At 41.3% G+C, this 16,596-nt stretch overlaps 1 protein-coding gene across 4 annotated transcripts in view; it reads left to right on the plus strand.

Annotated features, from left to right (window-relative positions):
• AMPH (amphiphysin) overlaps positions 1-16,596 on the plus strand; it is a 247,856-nt gene that overhangs the window by 203,938 nt on the left and 27,322 nt on the right. For 2 of the 4 annotated variants that reach the window (XM_060632222.3, XM_060632225.3), the window contains 3 exons: positions 1,328-1,360; positions 6,917-6,973; positions 12,376-12,501. In XM_060632222.3, coding sequence (XP_060488205.1) covers positions 1,328-1,360; positions 6,917-6,973; positions 12,376-12,501 — 216 coding nt within the window. The remainder of the gene's footprint in view (positions 1-1,327; positions 1,361-6,916; positions 6,974-12,375; positions 12,502-16,596) is intronic. The other 2 variants (XM_060632223.3, XM_060632226.3) reach the window with 1 other exon arrangement.

The following is a 16,596-nucleotide window of genomic DNA, read 5'->3' on the forward strand; positions in this document are numbered from 1 at the left end:
TTCGATTCCATTAACCACTGGCCTATCAGAGATGTGGGAGGCTTAGATAATTCCTGGGAACATTTAGATACAATTGAAGGCAAGAGAGGGCTGGAGGTGGACTCACCGGCAGATGTCGTGGGGGGACACGCCATTGCTAAGTGCTGGGAACAAAGGCGAGACACGGCTAGACCGTTGGTTCTGGGAACCTCCCACAATGCTAGCACCGACAGTCCCGCTAGTCCCCAAGACAGTGACATCAGCAACTCAGATTTATCCGAAGATGAAATTGCTAACCAGAGATATGGATTGTTGTACCAAGAAATAGAGCCTGATAAAGAAGAGGTACTTACCCTAGTATGTAGTATAGACTAGCCAAAGACTTCTGTAGGTTCTGTTTTTCCTAATGTTTCCCACCTATTTCATTCTCCATCACTGTCTTCTCTGACGCCTGCCTCATCTCCTTGAAATCTGTGCAAACCAAACACAAATAGGTTGACCAAAAAAAAAATTACAAAAAGCAGAATGGTTGTGTTGGGAACTAATGAGTCTATGTACCATCCCGTTTATTGTGCTTATTCCACTTTCCTTTTTACTGTTCAACTGCTACAAATATGTAGAACAGACTAATTTACTATTCCTAAAATGATTCTACTCCAGCAAGAACACATGCAGTGTTTCCACCCAGGGCCCCCAGAAACTATAGAATCTCCCAAAAGCCACTCATTCAAATGATGTATTAGAGAAGTCCTAAGAATGTAGATGGATTCTATCAGTGGCCTAAAAAAGAAGCTCACTGACTTTCCTCTGGAATCATCTTCTCATTACTGAGAAAGTGGGCTTTGGTTAACACTGAGCCATACACCAGCAATAATTGTAAGAACGATCTTTTTTTTTCTTTTTTTTTTTTTGGTCAGCCTATTTAAAATAATACACTTTGGCCCTTTGCATTTTCTAAACACTCTCATGCACAGCAGCCTTTTGTATTATTTTTTTTTTTTTTTTTTTTTTTTTTTTTTTTTTCAACGTTTATTTTATTTTTTGGGACAGAGAGAGACAGAGCATGAACGGGGGAGGGACAGAGAGAGAGGGAGACACAGAATCGGAAACAGGCTCCAGGCTCCGAGCCATCAGCCCAGAGCCTGACGCGGGGCTCGAACTCACGGACCGTGAGATCATGACCTGGCTGAAGTCGGACGCTTAACCGACTGCGCCACCCAGGCGCCCCAGCCTTTTGTATTATTTTAAAATGTGTGGTGGTCTTTACTTTCCAACTTGTCTGACGGACATTTGCTGATCTCACAAAACTGATACAAAGTAATGTACTTTGATTTCCCTTTCTGTTTAGGCTTCCGGTGGTACGTTTAATGGATTCACCCAGGTAAGAGATCGGTTTGCTTGCACAACCCATCTGTTGAGAATGAGTGGCCTCGGTGTCACTTGAGTAACATAACGTTTAAGCGCGTTGGGGCAGTACTTGACCCTGTCACTTGCAAGTTTGGTAACGGAAGCAGCAATGGTGGCAGTATCGTAGGGTTGTGGTGAAGAGTCCGTGAAATACGCAACCAGCATACTTTGCCCAGTAGCCCGGCACATACTAAGTACCTCCTGACTGTCCTAGCTACTGACGTTGTTAGCCAACCACGGAATTACGCCGATTCCTCTACTAGAAATTAGAGGTTGTCCTGATCCGAGAGATCCACTAGATTCAGCTGTCGGAAAAGAAGAGAGAGGATTGTTTTGAACTAATGGGGTGGGTCTTCAGAAAACAGAAATGGTTTTTAGGAGCCTCCTTACGCAGAATCATACACAGCCTTACCTGTGAAATGAGAAAGTTCCACTCAGACCCACATCCCAATGCAGGTAACACACAAACACTAACGGAGATGATAATGCATCTCTTCCGTCTGCCTGAAACTCTTTAAAAGGTCAGGTCAGGAGAATTGTTACTCATTTCTTTTTTTTTTTTTTTTTTAATTTGTGTGCTGAGCAGTTATAAATGCACATCATTTAAAGAGCAACAAAATTGTATAATAGTGTTTTATATAGAAAGTTCAGACCATCACACACCTCCTCCATTTCTGATGATTTCTCAGAGGTAAATACTTCAACTCCTTTTACCAGGTTCTCTGATCTCAGCCACACGTGTGCACATAACTTTCTTATAATGCTACTTTGTGGTTCCTAAATCATTATCTATCTTCTGTTATCTATCGACTCCTCTCTGGAAGGTGCGGACTTAACATGCCTGCAGATAACCCCCCGCCCCCATGGCTCACCCCTCCTTCTCCTTCCTGCCCTCTCCCTGCTAAGGTCCCACCAAAGCCATCCAGCCAATCTCTGGTAATAGTAATAGTACAATGATATAAATGCTGTCAGCGCCCCAGCCATGAAGTTTTCGTTTACTTTTATGCCAACCTTTTGTTCTCCTTTGAGGAAATAATTGCAGGCTCTTACTTGTTTGCTTGTTGGTTCGTTTGCTTAGTTTTTTAGGTACATCTCACTAATTCAGTCCCGTACTCTGTAATTCTGTGAATCTCCCCTCCTTTTTTGTTGGCAAACATTAAGCATTCAGTCAGTTTCATCTTCCTGAAGAATTTGCTCGTCTCTCTTTCTGGACTGCTCCCTCTGAACTGGGTTCTCTCTGGCTACACCTGCTTCCCCAGCTGTTCCCCAGGCTCTTCTGGTATGTCTGACCTGGGACTGGCCTTCACCTCTTTCTTATGTCAGGCCTCTCTTTCTGGACACCAGTCTGCCTCCTTTGTGGTTTAATCCCACATACTAGAACATGTCCTTATCCACAAATTAAAGCACATCCTCCAGTAGGCTTTCTAAGAAAAGTATGCATGAGAAATATGTATTGGTGACCTTATACATCTGAAAATGTCTGTATCTATGTACAAAATGGTCTGTAAGATTGGATATTTCATTAGGATATGATATTTTCCCTTAGAATTTTGAAGTCATTCCTCCATTTTCTCTACCTCCTAGTATTGCCACTGAGAGACTGTTGTTTTGATTCTTTTTAAAAAAAATTATCTTAGATTTAGTAAAATTATCATGACAACTCCATGCTAATTTTTAGAATAAACAATTTTCTGACAGAACTATTTCACAAACAGAAACTTTACTTCATGTTTGACTTTTATAGCGAGATCATAGAGTCTTTTTATTTCCCTCAAGAATAGATTTTGAGGGGCTCCTGGGTGGCTTAGTCGGGTTAAGCGTCCTACTTGGGCTCAGGTGATGATCTCATGGTTTGTGAGTTCGAGTCCCACATCGGACTCTGTGCTGACAGCTCAGAGCCTGGAGCCTCCTTCAGATTCTGTGTCTCCCTCTCTCTCTGCCCCTCCCCTGCTTGTTTGCTCTCTCTCAAAAATAAATATTCTTTAAAAATTAAAAAAATAAATTTTTAATTAATATTTGAGGATTTTGTCAGTTTTCCCAGGGGCCTTTCTTTTTTATAATTTTTTTTGATGTTTATTTATTATTGAGAGGCAGGGAGACACAGAGTGTGAGCAGGGGAGGGGGCAGAGACAGGGGCAGACACAGAATCTGAAGCAAGCTCCAAGCTCTGAGCTGTCAGCACAGAGCCCGATGCAGGGCTGGAACTCACAAACTGCGAGATCACGACCTGAGCCGAAGTCGGTTGCCTAACCAACTGAGACCCCCAGGTGCCCCACCTAGGGGCCTTTCTTAATCTTAGTTATTTATAGCTTTTCAACCTTTTGCCTAAGATCAAGTGTTGAATAGTTATTTAAATGGTATTCTCCTTCCAAGTATCTATTATGTTGTTCTCCTTGTATTGACCCGTTCTTCATGTATTGGCTGGTCTTTAATTGGGCATCGCCATTAATTGTGTAATACTGTAATAGTTCACCAACATCATTTTCATCTACTACTAGAAATTCTGTAGCTTATTTCAGAACTTTAATTTCAATTTGCAGGCAATTTGTATTTGTGTAGAGACTGAACCATTAAAAACTATTGGGAAATGGTTGATATTAGTCCTAGGTTTTATTTTAATTCCAATTTAGTAAACATACTCTTATGTTAGTTTCACGTGAACAGATAGAGGTGGTCTGTGTATTTACAACGGGATATTTCCGAGCCATAAAAAAGAATGAAATCTTGGCCATTTGCAAAAGTGAAATAAGGCGGCCAGAGAAAGACAGATACCATATGATTTCCCTCATATGTGGAATTTAAGAACTAAAACAAATGAGCAAAAGAATTAAAAAAGAGAAAGACAAACCAAGAATCACACTCTTAACTGTAGAGAACGCACTGATCCTTACCAGAGGGGAGGTGGGCAGGGGGACGGGGGCAACAGGTGATGGGAATTAAGGAGTGCACCTGTTTGTGGTGAGAGCGGGGTGATGTCTGGAAGTGTTGAATCATTATATTGTTATTTTGATTTTTGGTATTTTTAAGAAAACTCCTCTCTCTCTCTCTCTCTCTCCCTCTTTCTTTCTCTTTCTGCCCTTCTCTCTGGAAGTTTGTAGCATCTCTTTTTTACCCCACTTTTCTGAAATTTTACAGTGATATTCTGTGGTCTCAGTCTATTTTCATGCATTGTACTAAGGCCCTATTAATCTAAAAATCTATGTCTGTTTTTAATTGGAGATTTTTTTTTTACCTTCCTCATAGTTTCTCTTCTGTTTTGGTTTTTCTCTCATTCTGTCGTATTCTCTTTTCCATATGTTCCTCACCTAGTCTTCTAATCATTGTTTTCTTTGCTGTTTCTTTTTATTGATCATCGTTCTCTTCTTTCCAGCTCTTTTAACAGGTTTTTTTTACTCTTTTTTTTAAGTTTCCAAGAACTCTTTCATTTACTGAATATTTGCTTTTTAATAGCATCATCCTCTTATGTCATGAATACACTTCTATTATATCTCTGAAACTATTAATAAACATGATCATTTTTGAAGGTTTTTTTCCCACCTGCAAAGTCTTTATTTCTTCCATTTGCTTTTTTTTTTAACTATTCAGTTTTTTCCTTTAATACGTGAGACTTTTCCTAAATGTCTGGTGATCTTGGCTGTCTACTCCCATTAAGAGTGAGATAGTAAAAAGCTGTCAGGGAACTTGTACCGGTAGGTAGAGTTCTCTGACTATAGGTGTTGTTCTGGAACTTTCTGGCTCATTTTTCCTGTTGAGGAGCCCCTGATGTGAAATTCTTCAGGCATTTATTTTTCTTGGGCTGGTTAAACTTCCAGCTCTCTGTCTCATGTCTGGCGGGTATAATGGGAGGTGACTGGGAAAGAAGTTGGGGGTGGGGAGTGGAGTCCCTGCTCTCAGTATTTATTATTCCTAAGATGTCTGTGTGTTCCCTAGTCCAGAGACCCTCTGTTTCAGCCTCTGCAAAAATGTCAAGTCTTGTATTGGAGTGAAGGGATATCACGTGGTTTGCAGATCGATGAAAGGATCTTGAGGTCCAGTCACTTTTTAGTAGACTTCCAGCCAGTTCCCCACCTTTAGCACCACCCAGCTTCTATTTCCCTTGGTACCCACACTTCTAAATCTTTTGTAAAAAAATTTTTAATGTTCATTTATTTCTGAGAGAGAGAGATAGGCAGACAGACAGACGGAGCAAGAATGGGGAGGGACAGAGGGAGAAGGAGATACAGAATCCAAATCAGGCTCCAGGCTCTGAGCTGTCAGCACAGAGCCCCACGAAATGTCATGAAATGAGAGATCTTGACCTGAGCCGAAGTCGGAGGCTTAACTGACTGAGCCACCCAGGTGCCCCCTCCCCTGCCCCGTGTCTCTAATTCTTGATCCTTTAGGAATTCTGAGTAATAAACCAGGTTGCTTTTTTGGCATTTCTTTCATCACCTTAGGATACAGATTTTTTTCTGGGTCTGCCAACTTACTTGTCCATTTGTCTGCTTTTCAGTTTCAAAATTTTGTTGCTCTTATCTTTCTTCTCATGCTTTTTATGCTCAGGGATTTATGCCTTTTTAAATTTACTTTATGAAATTCCCTTTATGGTTTAGTTTGCATTCTGGAGGTAACAGAGGTAACTGCCTCGATTCGACATCTTTAACCAAGTGTCACTGTCTCAGCTTTTCTGTTGGGAACCTTTTCTGTAGGTACTTTTTTTTGTCTTCAACTGGTCAGATTAACCAGGAAAGACTTTTCCAGTCTTCCATCTGCTGGTTATAAACCTGGCTACCAGCATAAGGAGAGGTGAATATTGTCTTAGAGATCACTGTTCCCTTAGATTTATTCCAGCTTGATTTTTTTAGGTCAATGAATACATGGTATAAAATGTTTAAGTTTTGGTTCAATATTAGCCCATAGAGGCCATACTTAGGTAACAGTGTAAGATTGAATTTCCAACATTTAAAAAAGTGTGAACATATAGCTTAGAGCGACTGAACTCTTTTTTTTCCCTCCCTTTTTAGTGTTTTATTTATTTTTAAGAGAGCGAGCATGAGCGGGGGAGGGTCAGAGAGAGAGGGGGACAGACTCTGCGCTGAAAGCTTCGGTGCTGACAGCAGCGAGCCAGCTGTGTGGCTAGATGACGACCTGAGTTGAAGTTGGATACTCAACTGACTGAGCCACCCGAGCGCCCCTTCGAGTTGTTAAATTCTAATTCAGTGTAGATGTCCAGAAGATAAGCTGCAGAACAGAAATGTCCCTGAAATCACTGCCCGCTTTTAAATGATTCTATATTATTATATAGTATCATGCTAACCTACATTTATGACATCTATGTTTAGAACATCTACTGTTAAAATTACTTTCGCATTACCTGCTCTTCTGATTTAAAATAAAAGGAGACTGTTAAAAAACTTTATGTTTATGGACACAATTGATGGAAGCTAATTTAAATGATATCTTTGTCTTTTTTTTTTTTTTTTTTTTTTTTTTTAGCAAGTTAGCTGGAACCTTCATAATTTTTCATCTTTTATTTTCTCCCCAATTTCAGCCCCAGGACACTTCATTGTTCACCATGCAGACAGATCAGAGCATGATCTGTAACTTGGTAAGTTAACTTTGGTGTGTGTTTTGGGGAAGCTGTTACTTCCTGCTGAATGTTCTAGGGTCGATCATTCTAGGTTATCTAGAGCTTGAATATCCAGAATGTGGTTTCTGCAGCCCTTTCCTTTCTGGAAGCTAGGAATGAAGGCTTCTGAAAAATCTCATGGTGTCTTTGATGTTGGTTGCTTCTATTTATAAAGGCACAGTGATCCCAACAAAACACAAAAGTCTCCTAGTTAATGGGCTTCCATGGAAATCCATCAACGGCGTGGATGTTTCTGCCTGCATGTAACTTACTCCACAGGATTGAAAGTGAAATTGCTTCGAGAATTCATGCTCCAAAATAGATCTTTCCTTCTTCTTGAGCTGGAAGCGACCTCATTTCTCATCCCTCATCTCCTCCCTCCATTTTGTGAGTTGTAGAAAGTCATGCATAGTAGAGATAGGATCCTTACGTTGCTGCCAGAGGACGTAGAAAAAAGGCTTAGCTCGGGATCACTTCTCTTGGTGTTAGAGGAGATCCCTCCAAGATTGTTGTTGCAGTTGTCATGGGAAACCCTTTCCCCAGCAGCTTCCTAGTGAAGTGAAGTTGCATGAAGAAGCCTTGAGTGACGTCACTGGTGAACTTGGCAGTGGTACACTACGGAGGACGGGGCGCTGTGAGAATTCGTTCACAAGGGTTATTTGTAGCTCACTGGTTTTCCCGTGGGAATGGTATGTAGTTATCCCAGCTCCTGGCTTTCGCATTGGACGCTTAGAATTGGATTTATGTAGAATAAATTTTTCTTTTTAGATGATTTCACTTCTAAGTAAGGAATTCTGTTCTGGGAGGTTTGTCTTTTTTATTTATTTATTTTTATTTTTTATTTTTTTAATTTTTTTTTTAGTTTTATTTTTTTTTTAATTTACATCCAAATTAGTTAGCATCTAGTGCAACAATGATTTCAGGAGTAGATTCCTTAGTGCCCCTTGCCCATTTAGCCCATCCCCCCTCCCACACCCCCTCCAGCAACCTTCTGTTCGTTCTCCACCTTTAAGGGTCTCTTCTGTTTTCTCCCCCTCCCTGTTTTTATATTATTTTTGTTTCCCTTCCCTTATGTTCATCTGTTTTGTCTCTTAAAGCCCTCATATGAGTGAAGTCATATGATATTTGTCTTTCTCTGACTGACTCATTTCACTTAGCATAATACCCTCCAGTTCCATCCACGTAGTTGCAAATGGCAAGATTTCATTCTTTTTGATTGCTGAGTAATACTCCATTGTATGTGTGTGTGTGTGTGTGTGTGTGTGTGTGTGTGTGTGTGTGTATATATATATATATATATATATATATATACACCACATCTTCTTTATCCATTCATCCATCGATGGGTATTTGGGCTCTTTCCATACTTTGGCTATTGTTGTATTGTTGATAGTGCTGCTATAAACGTGGGGGTGCATGTGTCCCTTCGAAACACCACACCTGTATCCCGTGGATAAATGCCTAGTAGTGCAATTGGTGGGTCGTAGGGTAGTTCTATTTTTAATTTTTTGAGGAACCTCCAGAGTGGCTGTTTTCCAGAGTGGCTGCACCAGTTTGCATTCCCACCAACAATGCAAAAGAGATGGGAGGTTTGTCTTAAAGGTTACTTCGATATTTCTCAAAGGCCAGGACGTCTGGAATGCCATGTCTGTAGATTGTCATACTTTTTGCCTTTTGGGTAACCAGGTGAGAGGTGGAGCTGTGTGGCTTGCAAATAAAGATTTAAGTACTTAAAATGCAAATTATGTAGGTGCTGATAATGCAGCCAGAGGGACTTATGTGTCATATTCATTGGTGATTTTTAGCCTGAGTGATGGAGTAAGGGTTATACTAATGCTGGAAGATGAGACTGTTAATTATTGCTTGTGAATGGGTCAAGAAAAATGGAGAAATACTGGAATAAAAAGAAAGGCAGTGGGTCATAATTAAACTCACACCTATTACTTTGATGCAGAAGTCCAGGCATAGAATCCCGTGGTTTTTAAGTTTCTCAAAACATCTTTGTACTGCCCACAGCTCGCTGTAGAAGCTTCCATTTCTTGCTCTTCCCTTCTTTTGATATGTATTCTCTGAAGCAGACATCTCGCACCTTCTTTCCATTGGGACTCTTAGCTTTGTCATGGCCAGCACTGCAGAAGCTTCTAACGTTGGCTGGGCCATGTGAGGAACTCGGAAATCCTAGCAAACCCACTTCTCCTACTGAGTTGTGATTATATAGGATCTTCCCAGGAGTGGGACAGTTTCCCAACATTTGGTTCATTGACTGGTCTGAGCAAGGTGAAGGCTGAGGTTCGTAGTCAACTGCACATCTCCCCAGTCTGCATCTTACGGCCCACAGAACATCCCTTGAGTGTAAGTTTAAACTCTTTTGAATCTGCAAACCTTGCTCAGGGCTCAGTTAGCTCTATGGCCCTTACAGTTCCCACTAAATTAGCTTTCCCAAATTTGGAGAAACAGGACTCTAAGGCAAGTGCCATACTGGAATGTGACTAGACTCTTTTTTTTTTTTTAAGTTTATTTATTTTGAGAGTGAGAGTGAAAGCCAGCGCATGATTGGGGGAGGGGCAGAGAGAGGGAGACAGAGAATTCGAATTCCAAGCAGGATCCGTGCTCCCAGTGAAGAGCACCACACAGGGCTTCAACTCACAAAATTGCCAGATCGTGACCTGAGCCAAAACCAAGAGTCGGACGCTTAACCGACTGAGCCACTCAGATGCCCCAAGAATCTGACTAGACTCTTAACCCCACTCCCAACCTATCTCCTTCCTTTGCAACAACCTGCCTTCCATCTCATGACAGAGGACACTAGAAAATGTGCACTGAGGCTGTACTTACCATTCTGTTCTAACGGAAGAATTCCATTTCTGTGTCTCAGAGTTAAACCATTGGGGCATCCTGCTGCCACCAGTAAATTTAGAGTATACTTCTCCTTTGAATGTGTCATGATCACCACCCCGGCAACTAGTGCTCGTAAATGGGTATGGCTTGAATCAACCCATTCACAAGTCTGCCAAGGGAGTCATCTTGCAGAAAGAAAGTGGTAGAAACAGGGCATAATTCTGACCAGGACTATTTTAGATGTTTCCGCAACATGTGGTTCACGGTCTGCCTGTGCTTTTCTTCCATCTTGACAAAATATTTACAATTTTACATTATCTTAGAAGGGATAGAAGGGTGACCTCTATTTCTAAATAGGAGTAGGTGATTTGATGTGCAGTCATGCTACCATGTCTCATCCTTACTAATGACTCAGTGAGTTATATTTCTCCCCCTAGAATTTAAGTTGTTAAGTTGCACAGCTGTATTGTGATATCTCAAGTGATATTATAATATAGGGGAGGTCTTGTGACTTGTGGGGACGTAACCAATCCTACATCCTCTTCATACTGTGTTTCTGTTGCATTAATCGATTTCAGTAAGCAAATGCAAGTCACATCATATGTGAAAGCACTTACTTATTCTTGCCTTGAGTAAAACTTCAGAGTTTCTTTGGACTTCCAAGAAACCCAGACTCTGATGCAAATGTTTTTTTTCATTTTACGTTATCTAGATGTATATATATGTACGATGATATATTTATTTGACTCATATTTGGAAGCTTCTCTTGGTTCCTTATCTGGCTTCAGACTTTCTCCTTATAGACTCAGCCCACAAGGGGACCACCACCTGCATATGGATGCCTTGGGGCTTTGTCAAATTATCCTTCTTGTCCCTATTGTGTAGGTCATTTGATATCGTCCTGTCATAGCAAATCACCTTGATTCCAAAATGGTAAGATCATATCCTGAGAGCTCACAGTATCTCTTGACTGCTATGAAACCTTGCTCCATTATGAAGATAATTCTTTTGGAACAATAAAAGTGAACTCTTTTCCCATAAAAAACTCTTGAGAGTATATTAGAGCGAATTTTATCTTATTCTTTCTTAAAAATTGTGTCAGATCGCCCCCTTAAAGGTTATAAAAGCCCATAAAAATATCAAATCGCTGCACACTTGTCTACCAAAGTGTCCTTTCTCTTTTATTGTGTGTGTGACCATGTAGTGAGTCACGGTGGAAGATGCGGTGGGGTGGGGGGCGGGGGGAGGCACAAGAGAAATATTTTGTGTGTTAATCCAGCACGAAGGTACTTGTTATTCATTTCCTGTAATCTCAGCCTACCTTTCCCATCCCTTCCATATGGAACTTGTCAAAGGGGCTTTGGCTCTTCATTGCTTCTGATGAGGGAGAGTTTGACAGAAGTTACTGATTTCCCCAATCACAGTGTTTTTTGGAAACTTCTTACTCCTCTAGGAAAACACTTTTCAACTTTCTTAACACTTTAAATGTCCTGATGGAAAAGGACCTCAATGTGCCTTCTGATGGCCATCCATTTAGTGAAATCATGCAGCTAAATAAACGTGCTTACATTAGTCAGAATTGAAAAAGGGGAAACATTTTCAGTAGCCGTGGTGATATGCATTGGCTGTGGTGTTCTTAAGGGGCCTGTTGTTACTTAATATTGCTAACTTTGAAACTAACAAAGTCTGGAGTGAAGAGATTCCAGAGGCTTGATTCAGCATATAATTGGGATCAGGAGGAAGTCTGTGTGTCAAGGTCACCGTGGGATGGAAAATCCTCACTCTTGGCCACACAATTAGAAGAGTCTAATTGGTATCACAGAGAATACCACCCTGTGGTCCCCTACAGAATTAGCTTATTATATGAAGAGACTGATTGCTAAGAATTTGTTTGGGGAGCAGGGGAAAGTGGAACAAGACACTGAACAGGAATATACAAGGCCGCAAAGCATCTGTGATTGTGGTGGCTACTTGCCAAGTAGCTGGGTCTGCTCCTCCCAGCCAGGTGAGTGGGACAGTGGCTTCATGGTGACCTAGTCATGCAGATGAATGCATTTTGATCTAAATATTGGAGTGACCCTTCAGTTTGGGGTCATTTGAAATGCAGTGCATATCAGAGCCAGAAGGTCCCAGAACCCTGTGCCTCTGAACTCTTTCTCGAGACCTCCTTCCAACTCCTAAGGGAGCTCTTAGGATCTCCTCTCTCTCTGCCAGATGGCAGAAAGTACCATTTTAGGATCTCTTGCAGGCATCATAAAGCTGCAAGTAAGTAAAACTAGTAGCCAAAATGGTAAGTCTTTGTCTGACTTCAGGGGAAATGACAGTGTTGATGATGCTAAAGAAAAACCTAATTAAGAGTTCATTTCTAGACTTTCCAGTTAAGGGCTCCTGATGCCAAATGTGTGGCTTTTTTTCCAGCACGGACTTCATGAAGCTAGTTGCCCATAGGATGATGAAGAAAGTCTTAATTGTCCAGTATCCTGTGATGTTATCTACTCACATGTTGAATCTTTTTCCTCTGACCCTAAAACAAACAATCAAAGGCTGAATCTGAACAGGCCCTACCCACAGAGCCGAAAGCAGAGGAGCCCCCTGCTGCTGCCACACCTGCTGTTGGGCTGGACTCTGGACTGGACACCCGGGCTGAGGAGCCAGTGGAGGGGGCAGTGGTGAGCGCCGCCCCCTTCCCACCCTCCACCTGCCTTCCCTGCCACAGCCCTGCTCATCTCATGATCTCATTTCTCCCTTCTCATCCATGCTTCACTTGGGCCAAATCACCTCATCTGCATGGCTCCCCAGGTGCAAATAGCCTTTGTGCCCTTGACAGTGAAACTTCATTCTCATTTATGTTTTTAAAAGGATGATATCCAGACACCTGATCTTTTGATCTAGTGAGAAACGTCATATAACCTCAGGCTTGGTTCTCAAAAAAAGGGTGTCTTAATTCTTTTCTGAGACTCTCCCATTCATGGTAGGTAGGTTGTAGAACTCACAAATAACCAGCCTTGTTGCCATTGTGCTCTGTCTGTGATGGGCTAGCAATGGCCCTGCAGGGAGGGACCAACCTGCGGGTGATAAACAGAACGATATTAACTTTGTTGTCTACATATTGATTTCTTACAATATTAGTTTCGTAGGTTGGTTAAGTCTCAGTGGCGGATGGAAACCCCATATTAAAAACCCTTGAATCTATAAAGATTCCTATGTGTACAACCATTTCCTCGAAACCACATCTGGTGTTGGCTCTTAAAAGAGGGACCTTGAGGATGCATTCTGTGCAAGGGCGGGGACCCTCTGTCTGCTTGGAAACCCACTCTTACCCCGCTCCACACAGCCACATAACACACCAGGCTGAGCTCTCTACGCACCATGTTGAATTGGATAGTGTAGCGCTCATGAAAGCGACGATAACACCAAGGAAGATTTAATTCAGAATACTCATGGAGAGTGGAAAATAGTTTATGTATGAAATGCAGTTAACATGTCTCCCAAGAATCTCAATCAGGTTACCATTCATTATAGTCTTTACAGAATCTGTACAAAGACGCAAACCAGCCTCCCTCTTCCCCAGAAGAACATTGCCTAGATTAGATAACTGGAGAAATTAAAGTTATATTTCTTGCTATCATTTGTTGTTGTTATTTTACCAGGAAGAGGGTAGGTCATCGGTCAAATCTATGGTTTATTAATAGAGTAGAAAATAAATAATAGGGTAAGATAGTGATGGGAAATACAGACTCAAGCAAAAGGATTTTCCACTTACAGAGTTGGACCAAGTTCTGTAGGGAAAACAAGAACTGTGCTCTGCTAGATTGAGTCGCTGTTGGAAGTGCTGCTTACACGGACTTCAGATTGGAGAGTGCTGAGGCTCAGTCTCAGGGCTCCAGTGTCAGATTTTCTCCCACATTCGCTAGTGATCTTGGTAACTCAGTGCAGATGCCCCCCTCCATTGGGTGTCAGATTTCAAACTGTCCTCCCATGTTCCCTTTAAGATTATTTAAATAACAAAGGAAGGGGAAGACACAGTTAATTTTGTTTTACTACTGTTAGAAAGGGAATTGATTTTCAAAAGACTACAGGTGACACCCGGGAGTTTGATATTGATGAGGTTCAGATGGTGATTTAGAAATGGCTTCAGTCCCAAAAAGTTGTCGTCAAATTTCTGTTTTGAATAGCAGCACAGACTTCATCCTCACCAGTACTTTGAAAACACATGGATTCCGTGCCCCAGTGTAAGGCTTGATGCCAAAACACCCAGGGTTTTGAGCAAGGCTGTGTGATGTCATGCCGTAGATCGGAGGTGTGAAATAGACAAGCTCACGTGTTAAATACCAGCTGGAATGTCAGTTGTCCATGGTTCCCTCTCAGCAGGTCCTGGCCATGTACCAATTGCACCTATCCTTCTTTTAACAGACCTACAGAAGCAGTTTTTGTTTTCAGAATTCAAATTCAGGGGCACCTGGGTTGCTTAGTTGGTTAAGCGTCCAGGCTCAGGTCATCATCTCACAGTTTGTGTCATCAAGCCCCACATTGGGCTCTGCATTGACAGCACGGAGCCTGCTTGGGATTCTCTCCCTCTGCCCCTCCCCTGCTTGTGCTCTCTGTCTCCCTCAAAAAAACAAAAACAAAACCAAAAACAACCAGAGTCCAAATTCATTGTTTTTTTCCAATGAACAATGTTAATAGCTACCCATTACTAAGCGGCTACTATATCAGACCTACCATAAAGATTTATAATCTTGGGGCGCCTGGGTGGCGCAGTCGGTTAAGCGTCCGACTTCAGCCAGGTCACGATCTCGCGGTCCGTGAGTTCGAGCCCCGCGTCAGGCTCTGGGCTGATGGCTCGGAGCCTGGAGCCTGTTTCCGATTCTGTGTCTCCCTCTCTCTCTGCCCCTCCCCCGTTCATGCTCTGTCTCTCTCTGTCCCAAAAATAAATAAAAAACGTTGAAAAAAAAATTAAAAAAAAAAAAAAAAGATTTATAATCTTTTTTAACCAAGGTTGATTTAAAAAATATTTAACACACCATGTGGTACAGCCATCACTAAAGCCAGCTTCCCTCATGTCGGGTAAGGAGATATTGGACAGAATTCCTCTTTCTGAAAACACTTGTCTCCTAAAGCTTGTAAGTGAACTTTGGAGAATAAAAAACAATTTGGATTCCTTGTGAAATATAAGGCAATTTGGAGAGTCTTACGAAGGATTCAGGCACCTGTCGAGACGCAGAGGTTATGTGGGAACCACAGGTACAGCCCATCTGTGAGCCACCCTCTCTGAGGAGAAAACTTCCAGTAACTCATTTTCCCATCTTCATACCGCCTGAAAAATGGCAACAGAAGAAGGCAGCTTACAGCAGCTCACTTGGACTAACGCTCATCAAAGGTGGCTCCTGTCTCTGTGTCATAAATTGACATGCTTGGATCAGGTCAGTTCTTCTCCATGTTCTCCCTTGAACTTAGGGAAACACCATCCTATAGAATGTAGTTTTGTCCTCGAATGTGGATTTATAGCTTCTTGCTTCCGGTCATAATCATGTAAGATAGTATTAGGGTTATTTTTTCCAAAGAAAGTTCTTCTCCCTTGCTAGATGTGTGATATTTAGTTGTAAAGACATAAAAAATTCACCTTGTGTCCTGAGAATTAATTAGTAGGTTGGCGATGGCTGTCATCAGTCAGGATTGGGTTGACATGACCTTCTGAGGTCCTTTTTTTTTTTTGCTGCCAAAATGTCACCACACAGTTATTATATTGAGTCTTGACAATGCATCTCATATGAGGTGAAGTTTGTGGTGGTTTTGTTAAAAAAAAAAAAGAGAAAGGCAAATGCAATTTCAAAAACAGGAAATCTTAACCATGGTTCACAAAGAAACCTAGGGCTTTCAAGAGAAGTAATTATTACATTTTTGTTTGCTGTTCTATTCCCCTTTAGCTAATGTTTTTAGTTTTTCCCTACAATGCTAAATTGCTCCCGTATATCTGTATGATGCATTTTATTTTTATCTATTTATTTTTTAACATTTATTTAATGTCGAGAGACAGAGAGTGAGTGGGGGAGGGGTAGAGAGAGAGGAACACAGAATCCGAAGCAGGTTCCAGGCTCCAAGCTATCAGCACAGAGCCAGCACAGGGCTTGAACCCAAGAACTGCGAGATCATGACTGGAGCTGAAGTCGGATGCTTAACCGACTGAGCCACCCAGGCACCCCTCTGCAGGATACATCTTAAAAGCCAACACTTGTTTCTTGTCCAAATGTTTCCATGTTATATAAGTGATGGAAATCATCTTTAGGAAAATAAATGATCAGTATTTGTTTCAGATATATATCAGAAAATTAGGTTAAGAATCAGATAAAGATTTTTACCTGCATTTGTTCCATTTTCTTGTTAGAAAGTCACTTTCTAATTTTTTCTAAATTTCTGTCTGCTCCTGTATTTTGCTCTGATGATGTGAACTGGACCAATGCTTTTTTTTTTTTTTTTTTTGGCCTATTATTTTTAAATATACTGCAATTAAATTTAGGGTTACCGTGATTTCTAAAACAGAAATGGGGGAAAGATCAAGGTAAAGATGTTTTTAGAATTGGTGGAGAAACCTGGAAGGCGAAACACTGACCCATTATTCTGGGGGCTACTTTTGTTTTCGCTGCATTTTGTTTTTTTGAAGATGTCACCAGACTTAAGTTGGCTTGTCAACACCAACTTAAGCCACCAAGGGGGGGGGGGGGGAAATATATATATATATATATATATATATATATATATATATA

The sequence above is a fragment of the Panthera onca genome, chromosome A2, assembly GCF_046562875.1.
Source record: "Panthera onca isolate mPanOnc1 chromosome A2, mPanOnc1 haplotype 2, whole genome shotgun sequence".
In the NCBI taxonomy this organism is placed as follows: Eukaryota; Metazoa; Chordata; class Mammalia; order Carnivora; family Felidae; genus Panthera; species Panthera onca.